Source organism: Myzus persicae, unplaced genomic scaffold (assembly GCF_001856785.1).
Source record: "Myzus persicae strain clone G006 unplaced genomic scaffold, MPER_G0061.0, whole genome shotgun sequence".
Classification (NCBI taxonomy): Eukaryota; Metazoa; Arthropoda; class Insecta; order Hemiptera; family Aphididae; genus Myzus; species Myzus persicae.
The window spans coordinates 145,624-161,204 of NW_019103592.1; the positions used below are offsets into that span (position 1 = coordinate 145,624).

At 27.9% G+C, this 15,581-nt stretch overlaps 1 protein-coding gene across 3 annotated transcripts in view; it reads left to right on the forward strand.

Annotated features, from left to right (window-relative positions):
• Positions 1-4,346: 4,346 nt before the first annotated feature.
• Positions 4,347-15,581, forward strand: part of LOC111034817 — a 48,611-nt gene continuing 37,376 nt past the window's right edge. The window contains exons 1-3 of one of the 3 annotated variants that reach the window (XM_022316196.1): positions 4,347-4,969; positions 11,401-11,519; positions 11,755-11,859. In XM_022316196.1, coding sequence (XP_022171888.1) covers positions 11,488-11,519; positions 11,755-11,859 — 137 coding nt within the window. In that variant the 5' untranslated portion in view covers positions 4,347-4,969; positions 11,401-11,487. The remainder of the gene's footprint in view (positions 4,970-11,400; positions 11,520-11,754; positions 11,860-15,581) is intronic. The other 2 variants (XM_022316197.1, XM_022316199.1) reach the window with 2 other exon arrangements.

A 15,581-nucleotide genomic window follows, 5' to 3' on the forward strand; every position in this document is an offset into this window, starting at 1 on the left:
AAATATATAAGTACTTTTGAAGTTCAAATTTATAAACCTATTTAAAAAATGAATATTATTACGATTTAGTTATTTTGTTGTAACCAAAAAATATTATTCTTGGAACTTCTAACAATTTAGCGTATATTGTTTTATTGTAGACCTATACACGCTATTAAATCATCAAATCAATGTATTTGGCGAAAATTAATTCAACCTACTGTATTACTAATAATACACTACCTACTTTGATAGTATAAAAGCAATATAAATACATAATAAATAAATAATGTAATAACATGATGATCAGTAGGGTTTGAGACTTCTTACATTTGCATGTTTATTTGTAGTGGTCGAAGTTAATTGTAGGTATAAGCCATAAATTTGTTTAATGAAATAAGTAAATAAAATATGAAAATTTAAATTTGCATATATTTGCAGATTTTGTTATATTTTAGAAAAAGTGCATACTTGTGCAAATTTTGCATTTTTTTTATTGTTGTCTGCTTAAACTCATTTTTAGATATTTATAGGTATTTGAGAATTTAGTCAAATCTATTAGTTTTTTAAATTATTGTCGATAAAAATTTTACGTTCGGCCCATAAACTTGAAAATTCAATACTAGGTTTCTCATAAGTTTTTGTTTATGGAATTTAAAAAAAGTTGTGAATAAATCAACATTAATTTTTTACACATGTTTGTAGTTTAAATTTGTCTAACATTCTATTTTCAGCCTTAAATTTATAACGAATTCTCTTAGAACAATTTTCTGGTTTTGTTGTAATTCAAAAATGAAAACCTGTAGGTTCATAACCTTTTTACCAAATCCTTATTTTACAATTTTAGATTATGATAAAATGTTTGAAATATTTTGACTTGTTTTTAACTATTTATATTTAGTAGAATTTTAATTTTATAAATTTTTGTCAAAAAATATCAATAAAAATGTATTTGTTGTGTCGAAAAATTGTAAAATTTAATACAAGGTTCCTCATAAGTTGTTATAATAATAACAGTAAAAAAATATTAAATTTACATGAGCACATTTATAAGCATTCAAAGTTAGAAAAAGCATGAAAAAAATATGTAAAAGAGGCGTCTCCATATACTTATAAATTGTTACCTAATAAATGTTGAGTATGAAATTAGGTTGAACAAAAATCAAATTTTATTACACTCTCCAAAAAAAATTTCAACTTTATCAATTAATTTGCTGCCGGAAACCATTTCCAAAGTTCACGATTAAAGTATCTTTCTGATTTAAAGCATAATAGCTAAGAACAAAAAAAATAAAAACCACGCATTATAAAACAAATAATTATTAGGTTGGTAATAAATCATGACTTTACTCAGAATAAAAAATACAAAGTTTACCAAAAAAAAAAAATAATATTACTAAATAAGATTGAGTTTTAAGAAAAGTTAGGGAGGGGAGGTTTCAAAATAATTTTTACCTCGGTGGAAAAATAGTAAATGTAGCACTGCTGGAAGGCAATTTGAAGAGAGACGGTAATTGCAAACAGAAGCACGATCTCTGGTTTTCTATATAATTCAATTTCCACAGTTTTGTGAAGACATCTGTAGTTAATGAGAGTCACTTAAAAAGTCTACAAACCGGTATGGTGTTAATAGCAGTAAAGAAAGGATTAAAAACATGCACTCAAAAACACAGCTGATGGTAAATCGGAACCCAATATAATGGTTATAGCTGGACTGTATCACAGAAAAATAAATAACTAAAATATTATATAGTTTATTAATATATATATAATATATATAAATAGTATGAATAACTAATATAGGTACTATACATAATAATACGTAGGTATCTGGTATACTGATTAAAATAATTTAATTGTGTTGATTACGTACACGAATGTATTAGTATATGTATAGTTAATCATTATATAGGTAGTCATATTGATAGATATTTTCTGTGAAGAATAAACTAAATTTATTATTTTAATAAGTGATTAGATTGTCTAATTACTATAGTTGAATAGAAGTTGTACTCTACAATTAGTTCGAATAACTATATTTATTTAACTATTCTTTACAGCTCCCATCTCGGTAACTATATTTTCTAATTAGTCCCTCTAAATAGTACTTACCACTGATTATATTTGGAAAATATTTTAAAATATAAAATTTTAATTATAATATAAGATAGTTATGCTACGGTTATAAGAAGAAGTAGGTATATTATAATATATTCATATGCATGATGTATAGATGTATCAGACAAATATTCAATTGCACTTAAAAAAATAAAATATAGTTATAAAATAATTTATACATACAAACATACAAGATCTATATAACTGTCAACTTTTTACGACTGAAATAGCCGTTGAATGAATTAATAATTGATATACTTGTAGTTTGTATAATACTTTAACTAAATTCTATAAAATAGAAGTCTTACATAATATAAGACTTACGTAATCACCAATGTAGACTGTAGTTAATATTATGTTCTGTTGGTTTCACATATTTATATTTTCCTGGCCTTACAGTGGATTATTAAGGGTACATAACTTACAATGTATAGAAGGGGGATCGGTGGGAAAAATTAAAAACTTAACCAAATGTATACGAAAATAAGCGTTTTAAAGTATATTTATAATTCCCTCAAACAAATAGCACAGGTTAGTGACGAGTGAGGCTCAATTCTTAAGCCCCTAAATTCAAAATCTTTATTAGTACTTGTCAGCTTTGTTTATTTTATTATAATAAACTATCATGATACCAGTTTAAGTTGGTCACTATTGCAGTTGCAGTATTGCAACAACCTTCGTGGTTTACTATGTAGACTAGCCACTATCCAACGAACACTGATTAGAATTTAGAGGTAGTCCTGACTCGTCATGCCTTTTTTTTTTACCAAATTGCGAGTACATTAAAATCTTACTATGGTCAGTGCCACATTTTCGTGCATCGTAAATCCTAATATGAGTTGATTATTAACTCAACATTGATCGATGTTGAATGTTTGTGAATAAAAAAAGCTTTTAAATTTCACAAACAATATCTGGGTGCTTAAAATCTAAACGAATTATGAAAGGAATGGTACAGCTTTAGAGTTGGAAATTGGTCTCAGTCTTGCGATCTCGCAAGACTCGTGCTACAAGAAAAAGAGCGAAACAAGACAAAACCACACGACTCTGGTGAATTTTTTGTTTTCTCGGAAAACACATAAGTGTATCGAATTAAACAATATTTATAAAAGTTATAGGAAATGCTAGTGATTATCTCCTGATTTTACTATTAACATAATAGGAACTTAAAAACTTAATTATGCTAGTAAAATGATTCATGAAATAAGAACACAAGTAAAATTATATGAATATAAATTAAAAACGGCAAAGTTTTAAAACGAGTAAAATTAAAAATAAATTGTTTGACTTGTTTTATGTTAGGTTTGAATTATTAATATATTTTATACATTGCACTTGTAAGGTTTCCTCTCGGAGCTTGTAGAAAAAAATCTACACAGCTCTTGCTATTTAACAGGTATTTAATTTTGTTTGATACATTTTGTAAAAATAGCAAGAGTCTTACGCAAGACTAATACAGTAATACTAATATTGCCAATATTGGGTCTGCAAGATCAAGACCAAGACTGAGTCTGCAATCACAAGACCAAGATTTTTAAGGTTTTGTTTTGACCATCACTAAAGTTAATAAATCAGCTCTTTAAATTTTAAGTATCACAAAATGCTAGCATAATATATGCAAAACATAATATAATATAGTAGGTACCTACCTACCTTATTTATAAAAATGAATTATGTATTTACAGGCGCATTATAATTGTATAAACCCTTAAAAATAATAAATTATAGATAACCCAAATTTCGAGCTAAACTTGAACATTGTTTTTACTCTTGTTCCTATATACCTACAATCTACATAATACTATCCCAATTGCTCCCTCCTAGCGAAAAATTCTGAAAGCACGCAACAAAAACGTTCGATGCGTACCGATAATGTGCGCGTATTAATTTTTGACGTCGGAACAACGGGCAAAGAGGATACAAAAAAAATAATAAAACAACAAAATTCGTGCAAAATTACGGTTGTGTCGCAGCTGCGCGGGGAGCGACGTCCCGCGGCGCACGCACGCGCACAGCTGGTGACTTTTCTCGGGCCTAATTAATTATTATAGACAACAATAATAACAACAATAATAAGTAATAACGTACGTGTGTTTACAACAATGCAAAATAATATACTACAAGTGTTGTACGTGTTCATAATATACGCCGCCCGGTCGCACCAACGCGCAGCACGTCGGCGGTGAGAAGAAGGGCTTCGGCGGACTTTTTATTTCGTTGCATTATTATTATTATTATTTTCGTCGGCTGCGCGTCGCGTGCAGCTGCTGCAGTAGTCCACAGGTACGCAACGCGTTCGGGCGACTGGCTGTCTGTGCATGTGCGCTGTCGCGATAGTGAGTGTATCCGTAATATTATTATTATTATTATTATTATTATTATTATTGTTATTGTTATAATATTATAATTACACGAGATCGTATGGAATAGCTCCGTATTCGTTTGTCGTCGACAAATCACGAACACGCACCAAGTGATCTGGGCAGATAACTGTTTGCTAACCATAAGTAGTGAAAACTCGTGGCTGCTACAGTTATCTTAATTTTAATATCACCTAACCGTGATCACAGCCAGACGAAGTCGTCACACAAGGTTTTGACGCATAAATCTTCAGCACCGATCGGCATATACCGCGGTGGTCCAGAGCGAGCAAACCGCCTTCCTATCAACCATATCTATACCTGTAATACTCGGACAATCGACAGCCACGACCCAAACGTGGGGACGATTGAATAATATAAAAATACACCTATCAGAAAAATCGGAAGAGTTGCAACGTAGTACACTGTGTGCGAACAGGAGAACCTTCGACACCAAACCGGCAGCGGCGGCGACTAGCGTTCTCGAGGCATCCCCCGTCACGTTATATATGGTAAGCAAAATAGTAAAAAAACACAAACAATTTTTAAATCTACGTAAACGAGGTCGAAAACAATAGGTAGATCCCGTTCAAGCATACACCAAAGTCCGAAATTGATTACGATGATGGGTGGCAGACGACGGCGACGGTCGGGGCTCGTGCGATGGTATGCCGGAAAACGAGTTTTTGTGTTTTTTTGTTTTAATTTTTCCTTGCCCCTATTAAATTTTACGACGTTTGCCGACGTATTAGATACTATAAAATATATTATTTTATATGCACCTATAATACCCACTGTTAACCGCAAATTTATGATTCTTTTTATTTTTCAAACCGGTAGGAAATCAAAGCGGAGCCCCGGTCGTACGATCTTGAACTTACATAATATTATGTTATAACGTTGTAATCGTTTGCGATCAGTATTTATTCAGTCCACGAGTAATGTAATATATAACTTTTAAGCGTGCCTACATTATAGGTATAAATGTATAATAATATATAGATTCAGCCTGATTCGCAGTTAGTAGCTTTTCGCAGAAAAAAAATCCACTTACACTTGGGCGTATTTATTATTTTATTTGCTGAACTATGTGGTTATAAATCGAACCACTTGGGGGTGAATACATTTATGCATAACATGCGTGGACAGATGTCACATTTATCAAAGTTTACGATTTATTTGCAATTATTGCTGTAGGCATGTAACTTTTTATATCCGGTCATATTCCTATTGTACGTAAGTACCTCTTTAAGTGGAAAAGACATATAATATTGTCATCGTAACTAATGTATATCCGTTATATATACAAGAGTTATTGAAAAACTCGTTATTTTGAAAACCATATCCAATTTAATCACGACGATATTATATTATTATTAAGCAAATAATCGTGAAAATAAAGTAAATGCAAGTGGTGTTTACTTATTAAAACCACCACAGAGTTTTTAATGAAAATATAACTTGTGTGGATGTACCGGACTGTTCTTGTGCAAGTTTACTCGTACATAGTCTATTCAAATTAATAGAATGAGAAATTGTTTACGATCAATACGTATCGCATTACTTAAGCGTCTGTAATTTGTAACTATTGCTATAAACTATATAGTAACAAATCAATTTAGCTTAATTTCACAACAAATATATTTGCTCCAATGCCTTTTATTAAAAGCTAACGTTATCTAAAAAAAAAGAACTATAATCACGTTCTCTGTCTTAAATATAACATTCGAACGTTTCGATAAATGTAATATTAAACTATCATTTCTAAAAAAAAACGTAAAAAGTACATTATTAGATTATTTGAAAATAATACAATTTCGGCTAAACAATATTTTTTTTTATCGTCGTTCATATTATGTTATGACTTATGATACATTGGTTGCAGTAGCTCATTTTGCAACAATTTCGCTATCGATAGATACGTTTCATGTAAACAAAATAAAACTGAGCAGGTCTTAACTACCTATATAATATAATATTTTTCCGATACTATACACTATGTTGTCATGTACTAATAATTGCAACTTGCAACTCCATTAATTTTATTAGTAATTAGAATATAATCTTGTAAAAATGATTTTAAATTAAATAACCATGAGCCAATTAAGACTATGTATTTTGATCAATGACTGTATTATACATTATCAGATTATCAGATCGAGTACCGAATTAATAAATAATAATATCCCAAGAATACCTGTAGGAATTTATTATTTGTTAAGATCTTATGTTATGTATTTTCTCTACAGTTATTAGGTACATCAAATTATTGGTTATTAAAATGAAAACCACGTTTTTAATAATAAAGGATGCAATATAAAATATTGAACAAAATGAATAAAAATAAACTATATAGTTAATAAACATGTATCCCTGGTTATTATATTTTTACAACAAATCAATTTCTAATATTCTTATGAACTCATGAATATTCTTTAATATTACCATGGTCTATTAGTTAGTAACCATTTAGTAAGTTCTGAGTCCAAATGGGATCAATAGGTACTTAAATCGAGAATTTATAATGGAATCTCCTAACTGGGTGCACCTTTATATTTACGCATGTTTTCATTCAGCGATTAACGAATTTTTTGTCAGTAACCAACCCAACACGCACACGACGAACACCACTTGTTTATACATAGAAAATATGCAATAAAAAAACCTATACCTTTATAGGTACCTATACCTATTACATATAATGATTCCATTTGATAACGGACTCGTTACACCTATTACATTGAAGCATGATTAATTATTATACTTTTCAGTATATTTTTAATTAATATACGTTTTTTAGGTTACATATACTAAATAATGCAAAATATAGTTCAGTTGGTACAAAATATTCATTTTTGACATGATTTTTCTGCATTTCAATGCTTTATAAGGGTATTAGGTATAGGGTATTATGTATAGGGTATTATGTATAGGTAGTTGGTTAATAGTGTTATTTAGAACAATTTGTATAACTTATTGTTGTAGCTAATACCCGCAAACTATATACAGGTAAAATAATTAAAAATGTAATATTTTGATGATGGAAGTAAATGATAATGATAATGTAGTTATTGAAATACTTTAGCCTTGTCATACCTTACAAAATATAGCATTAGACACTTGGAATACTAATTTAACGTACACCATATTATCGATTGTTGTCATAGTCTTCCGGATTATAAATAGTTGATTATTTTTATGATTAATATTTCACTCACAATCTTAAAATGTTATTGTGAAAAACATACGGTATAAATGTGCAAATTTAATATCACGATAAAATTAATGAAATGACAACACTCGTAGATTTTAAATTAGTTATAATTTAATTTTACATATTTTTTTTCCGTCTAAAAAGTATGCTCACAAACCGTTTTACAATTTCGTTAAATCTGCAAACATCTTTGAATAATAGATGAACTGCTTACTTAAAAAGTCTATAAGTAAAACCATATTATATTTAATTATTAGTTACATTAAATTTCGTTTGTATTTTTTGCACCTCTACTTCAATTGTTATTCTTTTAGGATATGGTTCATTTATCAAAGTAACCACATAATATGTCATAGATATAATCTGAACATTCTTAACTGTCAAATGATAAGATTTATATATCTTTAAAGTTTAAAATTTAAATAGTACCTACTCAATTTTTTCTGTTGCTGTACCTTTTCTGCGTGTTGTCATACATGCATAATATAATTATTAATAATATGTTGTATCCATAACCCGTATCATAATATCAAGTTAAAAAAAATTTGTTTTGGTCATATACTTGAGCATGGCTTGGTTTCACTTTGTACAAAACAAATACATATATGAAAAAATAAACTGAGAAATTTATATTTATATATTATGCACATATAGTAATTATTTTAAAATTAATTTAGAATTATTATTAGTTTTCATTTAAAATATGATTGATTAACCCTACGGATTACAAAACATTAATCGATTTTAATTACACAAATTGCATGAAATAATTTAATATATTCATTACAACTTAAAATTGCAATATAATTTAAGCCAACTATATTACAATTTACAGTTAAAAAATAATTTCTCTGTTCTCCTTTATATAATATACAGAAATGTATAAAATGTATGATATGGTATTTATACTTAATAATCAATTAAGTATAACTATCTAGAGTAGTAACAATAACAATAAAAATATGTAGGTTCATAAATATTTCATTTAATTAGTTACTAAATACTATAATTCAAAAATTGAATGTATCTACTTATATTATTATATTATCTACTTTATGAATATATTTGTTTTATTTTTAAATTTAAATTAAAACAAATTCGTGATATTATTTTTGAATAGACGCATGGAAGAGAATATTGGTATGTATTCAAACACTTTAAAATGTTATATTTATTTAAAGTATTTTATTAGTACAAATAAGTGCAATGTATAATTAATAGCCAATAGGTATGTATTCGTATTTAATTCTAGCTAGACCTTTTTGCAATTTGTATTACGTGATGCTCTAACTTGGTTATCGTGGTTAGATTATATTATAAAATATCAAATACAATTTCCAAGGTTCAGATCATTACACGTTTAATTAATTTATTATGCTTTTGAACATTGTTACGTAGGTATATTATGTTTTGTATGATAAAAATGTTTGGTACAGCATAATGAATTGTACCTACTGTATTCGAAATAGTTTGATTAACATATTTTACTTAAATAATTTATTGTTCTGTGGACGATAGGTACCACAGAATTGTATAACAACCATCATAAAATAAGACTATAATACTTGTCTACTTAATATGCAATATGTAAACACTTTTCACGGATTTATTCTTAATCGCATATGTTTATCATGGGGGGCTTAAAGGACTTAATATGTATTTTATAACTCATAATATTTATGTCTGTTTACACTCAACATGTTTGGGGGTCATAAAAATTGGATTTTTATAATAAATCTCTGTATGTAAAATACAATTAGTAATTTAAATTATGGTTTTGTTTTATAAGTTCACTTTAAGCTATTTACTATTTGACTTATTTTATGCATTAAAATAATCTCTAACAAGTAATTTAAGTTCCCGATTTGCTTCACTTACCTTCTTTAGTTTTGATCAAAATATTTGTTAAAACAGTTGCGACTTGTGGTGAAACAAAAATGTATGGACTAATAGTACCTACCTAACTGTGGTAAAATATTATACATTTTAGTTTTAATATTTACAACTAAAACTAACGTATGGGTAAGATCGAAAAAAAATTTTCAAGGGGAAATTCTTTAAGCTCTCTTGATTTTGGAAAAAGATAGCAGTATATGATCATTATTGTTGTTCAAACCATTGAGAATTCATGACATTTTTAAAACGATCCTGAGGTTTGTTAGAACCATGTTTATAACTGAGATTTCTTCAAAATTATTCGGTAGATAGTTGTTGGTAATTTTTCGGTACTCGTGTGGTATCTACTTATCGCTAATTTGTTGTGGTAGCATACTACCTACCAAAAAACAACGTGTGTGCACCGTATTTCACCTAGTGATAATTGATTAGTATAAATTGATTAAACCAAAATGTACTTAATGTATTAGTATTGGTGACGATCATTAAGTATTTTAATACGTTATGTTGGTCTTACGTTATCCCAGAAAACTTCAAATTAATTGTCGTGTTGTGTTTTAATGGTCTGCCACCATTTCTATTACAGTTGTCGATAAATCGGTTACATACGAAGTGGAAGGACAAAACACACTGACATGACTAAAATAATATAATATCTAAAAGTAAGTGTTACCTATCGAGGGTCTTTGTGAATATTAATCAGTTATCTTGACATCTATTTTAGTATTGTATCACAGTTATACCTAATAATATGTTGTTTATCTTAATACTCAAGTCACAGGTACTTGCCCGTCATAAAATGAAAGACAAGTAGGTAGGTATTCTACATCCGTACAGTTTAGTTTTTTGGTAGGTAGCCATATTACACGAGTACCAATTCGGCATATGGGAAATTAATACTTTAAAATACCATATAACATTTCCAGTTAATAGCTTTTATAATTAATTGAAACAGTGCTGTTTCTTAAAATTTTAAGAATAATTAATAACCTATAGACACCTATTATATGTATAATATTTAATTATACATTTATTCACAAATATAAATTATATAATATAATTATGCATACAAAAATATTTACATTGTTTAACACTAAAATGTTGTAAATTATTATTTATACCCTTTAGGCGATAACCTAGTCTGTGTTTCTGTCTTGTCTTGGGTAACATTCTTAAACGTTTTTTAACATTTTTCTAAACAATTTTTTAACCTATTTCTACCGATTATTTTCGTTTGAACTTAATTTACTATTGTTGTGAGCATGTAAAGATTATAGCTGTAATATACTGTAGTTGTGTGTTAATCAAATGTGATTATATTGATTAAATAGATTTATTGAAATTTAAAAAAAAAAAATTGTAATAATTTATATTTATACAGATGAATTGATTTGTCATGAGTGGAGTTAATTAACATGACTATTTTTAATCCAATTCCATACAAAAAATATTTAAAATAAAAATTTTTCTTTGAAATATTTATTTATGTAGAATCGATAAATTAATAAAATTGCTAATTGATGTTGTACCGTTATACAGCAGACAGCGGCAGTATTTTAATAACTTATGATTGTTTAAAAAGATGTATTTATTACAAATTCGTTTAAATGCTTACTGATGATATCACAAATATGAGTTTTGGACGATAACGAGTAATTTGAGTTTGCGTGTGAGACCGCTTGAATTTGCATATATTACTACCCAATTATGAATATGGATGACTCTAGGGATGACCTAAGACATTAGTAATAATTTAAAAACCATAATGTTTCTTTTGAATTGAGTAAAAAAAAAATTAATTTACTAACTCAATGTTTTTTTTATTCAATATAGGTATACATTTGGATTGAGTTACTAATTTGGGAAATGCAAAAAATGTATAAATATTTGTTATAAAAAATATCAAATACGAACCAAACCATGGTCAAACAGTGTTTGAAAAAAATCTTAAAGTAGGCATACCTATAACTTATAAGTATTTTGTTTTTAAACATGTCCAGTTCTTATATCGAAACTACATAATGTTTTTGTATCTGAGTTGCAATGAGAATTTTTTAACGTGCCCAATCTATTTTATATTAAATACTATTCTCGTGATTCATATTCCAAAATCTAAAAATTTAGAAAACACAATTGAATAGGTAGACCACTTAACTTTTTCAAACTAATTCTTTATTTTATGTGTAGAAAATTTAATATGCCCGGACAACTCTCTGTGTGGCCCGTATGCCTTTTCAGTGTCAATAAACCAGAAATTGGACGCATCAAGAATTCTCATACTTCCTCAAAAAGGTATTTTTTTCAATATTTGTCTACACTTCATTGTTTTTGGAAAGTAATAGTAATTCTCTGTTAAAGTATATTCTCAGACAATAATTTATTATTCTTGCTAATGCTTGAAATCAAACACAAAATTTAATTTTTCGGACTTACATTTTAAATACCCGGAAAGTACAATTTAAATAATGCTTTTTAACACAGCGTGCATGGTATTTAAATTTATCAAAATACTAAATTAAAACAATGCAGTGATTAAGATATTTGTTTTTAACCGCTTGATAAAAAAAAAACTTGCCAACAATATCATACAGTTGTATACATAATACTAATTCTTTACTTTTAAACATATAAAAAAACATTTTAATTTTGGAACTTGTTTTGATTTAATGTTTAGTACCTAATTGTTTAATGTTTACTCATCAATTTGAACAAATATAAAAATGTATATCATGGGCTGGTGATTTCGTGTATATGTACTAGGATCAATTATTAACTTAAATTTGAGTACCTAGGTCCCCGGTTGCCAATTATTAAATATTCATAGAATTTTGGATTATTTAATTTATTTTTTCATTAGATTTTCTCTGATGCAATCAGATAGTTAGGTACATAACTCAGCAGTTAATATTAATTTATTCAAGAAACATGTGAATTAAATGTGATATGAACATTCATTTATGTATATTTATTTATGTTAAGGTTTGTAGGTACATTATGTTTAATATATATACACATTATGTAGTTTATGAATATAGATATTAAATTGATATCAGATACTCCCTTACCGAGTCACAACTCACGTATAATACATTCTAATCATTATTGCTTTGTGATATTTTTCTTAATGTTTTTTTTTTTTTGTATATTTTATAAGCTTCCAGCTTGAAGCAAAACACGATTTCTGTGTAAAATAGTGAATATATTTAAAGCTATAGACATCAGTAAACAACTTTAATGTATAGGTACCTATAAAATACTTATAAATATGTATTGGTTGTGCATGCGTATTTTGACTTTCATCTCTTGAGTATTAATCGTCTTAAATTTGGTAACTGTTAACCTATAGGGTATATACTAAATAACGTTACTATAATAGTCTCGTGAGTCGTGGATGCACTGTAGTTAACCCAAAGAACATTGCAAAATATTACAATAATCACACTAGTTTGCATACGATAGCTTAATATTACCACGTAAACCAAATTTATAGTAATTAATACATCCCTAATTCTAAAAAGTATTGTTTCAATTAGGTGATCGCTTATCTGTAATCACGTCATAAAGGTATCCGGAAAATTTAATATTAATCGTTTATCGTAGGCGTACTACCTATAAAATATTTCATAATATTTAACTGGGGCTATAGTATTAATGTTCACAATACAGTTAAAATTATCATTTGTCTGTTTGATAATTTGTTCTATATTTATTAAATATCGATTTATAGCAGGTAGTATTTATAACAATCGTTAAGATATGATGACTTATAAGTTATAACTTGTATAGTTATATCTATGTAACGTATTATAATGTTATACTATAACAAAATTAATATTTTATTTACAATCAGATTGTCTCGATCTAGATAAAAAATGAAATAAACATTACTTTGAATTTTGAATAATATAATACCTGGTTATATCTGTACGTTCGATCTAGTAGGTACCTGCAGTAAAAACACTTAATAGGTATCCTAAATAAAATAAATAATAGTGACTTTGGTCCATTGACCATGCTAAATATTGTTTTACTGCCTAGGTATAGGTATTATTAATGATATTTGTAAAAATTATTGATGATTATCTTTACTGGCGTTCGTGGTTTTAAATTTAGGTTATACCACATCGATTTTTCTTTAAGCATTAAGTTTCCATTGTTGTACTGCGATTCGCGATACACAGGTGCTATGAAAAAACTGCGATGAACAATGCAAGTAGGTAATAATATATATTGTGTAGGCTGAACGCGTGTAAATAAATATTAAATGCCAACAAATCAACTACTTTATTAATAGTTATGATAAAAAATGCTTTGTGGGAACACATCCGGAGGATATGTAGTTTGAACATTAGTTGTAAATAGTTGTTTGTTGCTATCTTATTTAATTTTTTTTATTTTATCGTCAAAATAGAGTTTCTACTTTTACCACCATTTTGCCATTTTAACAGCACTATTATTTTCACCGTGACATGAAACTAGCCTAGAAATATGCATATAGTTATATTTCTTATATATAATCTTACGTAATATGTTTAACTATTACTTAAATTAGACATTGATATGTTTATCGAGCTCCATGAATATTAACCGGATCTATTATGTGCATAATGTATATAGGTATACATTAATACTAAATATACAGCAATAATTCGTTATAGTTTGAAAACATTTTTAAGGAAACCAAATGTCTATCTTGCAACACAGTTATCAGGAATGTAAACAAATATTAATTATACTGTCAGCCAATTTTTATTAAAAAGTGTATTCATTTATTTATTGAATTCATAATATAGACTTCAAGTCCTATATAACGATATAATGAATTACTAATTAGTATACAACATAAATATAATTTAAAAATGAAATGCCCATTCCTCTTAAATTCATTATGAATAACTCACAAAAGCTTTAATATATCACATTTACGAATTTATTGGCTGCCAAACAATAAGTATAAATTCGTGCAGTGTTGTTGCTTAGTGTGAATTTTTTTTTTAATTTTTTTATATATTTCGTTATGTATAGCTAAAATATTAATGAGAATATTATTTTCAAATTGTAATTAAATTAATAAATAATTCAAAATTCTTACTTGTGACAAATTAAGTACTGAAATACTATAGTTACATGCCTAGGTAGTACAGGTACTTATAAACACTATTGTTTAAAAAGTAGTCTAAACTTCGCTCGTAATATTATGTTTCAAATGCATAGCCGCATACTGGAATAGGTATTTTATCTGTAGCTTTCAAATGTATGTGATGGCTTATTTGCTTATAGCACATTAACACATCCCAAAATATGGCGTACCCAGCATCCGAAAAATATGTAGGTATGTAATCTTAAAATAGTCAATTTCAGTTATTTTGTTCCGTTGAGTACGATTCCGCAAATTTATGGAAATTTGATTAACTACTTATATAGGTATAGGATTAGTATAAAATTCCGCGTGCTTTTAATTGCAACATTAACACAACATTCATTGGCTCTCGTTATTATAAATTATAAATTATAATAGATAATAGATAATAGTTAATAATATATTAATGTGTATACATGTCACAGTTAATTAATGTTGTTGGTAGGCATACAAGTACTGAAGAACGGATCATTTTTTAATATTCCCATTCCCATAACCCATACAGGTCACGGATATACCTATACATAAACGTTCGTCCGATTTTTATGTAGGTACATATTATTTGTCACAGGCGAAAGTCGAAACCAAAATAACACTTGAATCTGCCTGCATTATGCTCGTGTGATAAATGCAGTTGTTGCAATCATTTTTTGTTTCTTGTAATAAAAACCATGATTTCCTTGTTTGTTAAACGCAACCGGAAGTGGTTAGATATGCCTGATCACGTGCCGAAATAATAGGTTTTGGCATTTTGCCTGCACGAATATTGGCCACTTGGAGATTAGTCTAGACCCTATAGACACACGTTGCGAAAAACGACCGTATCGACTTTTAAGCTATTCATAAACCATCTTGAAATTATTTGAAATTTTTC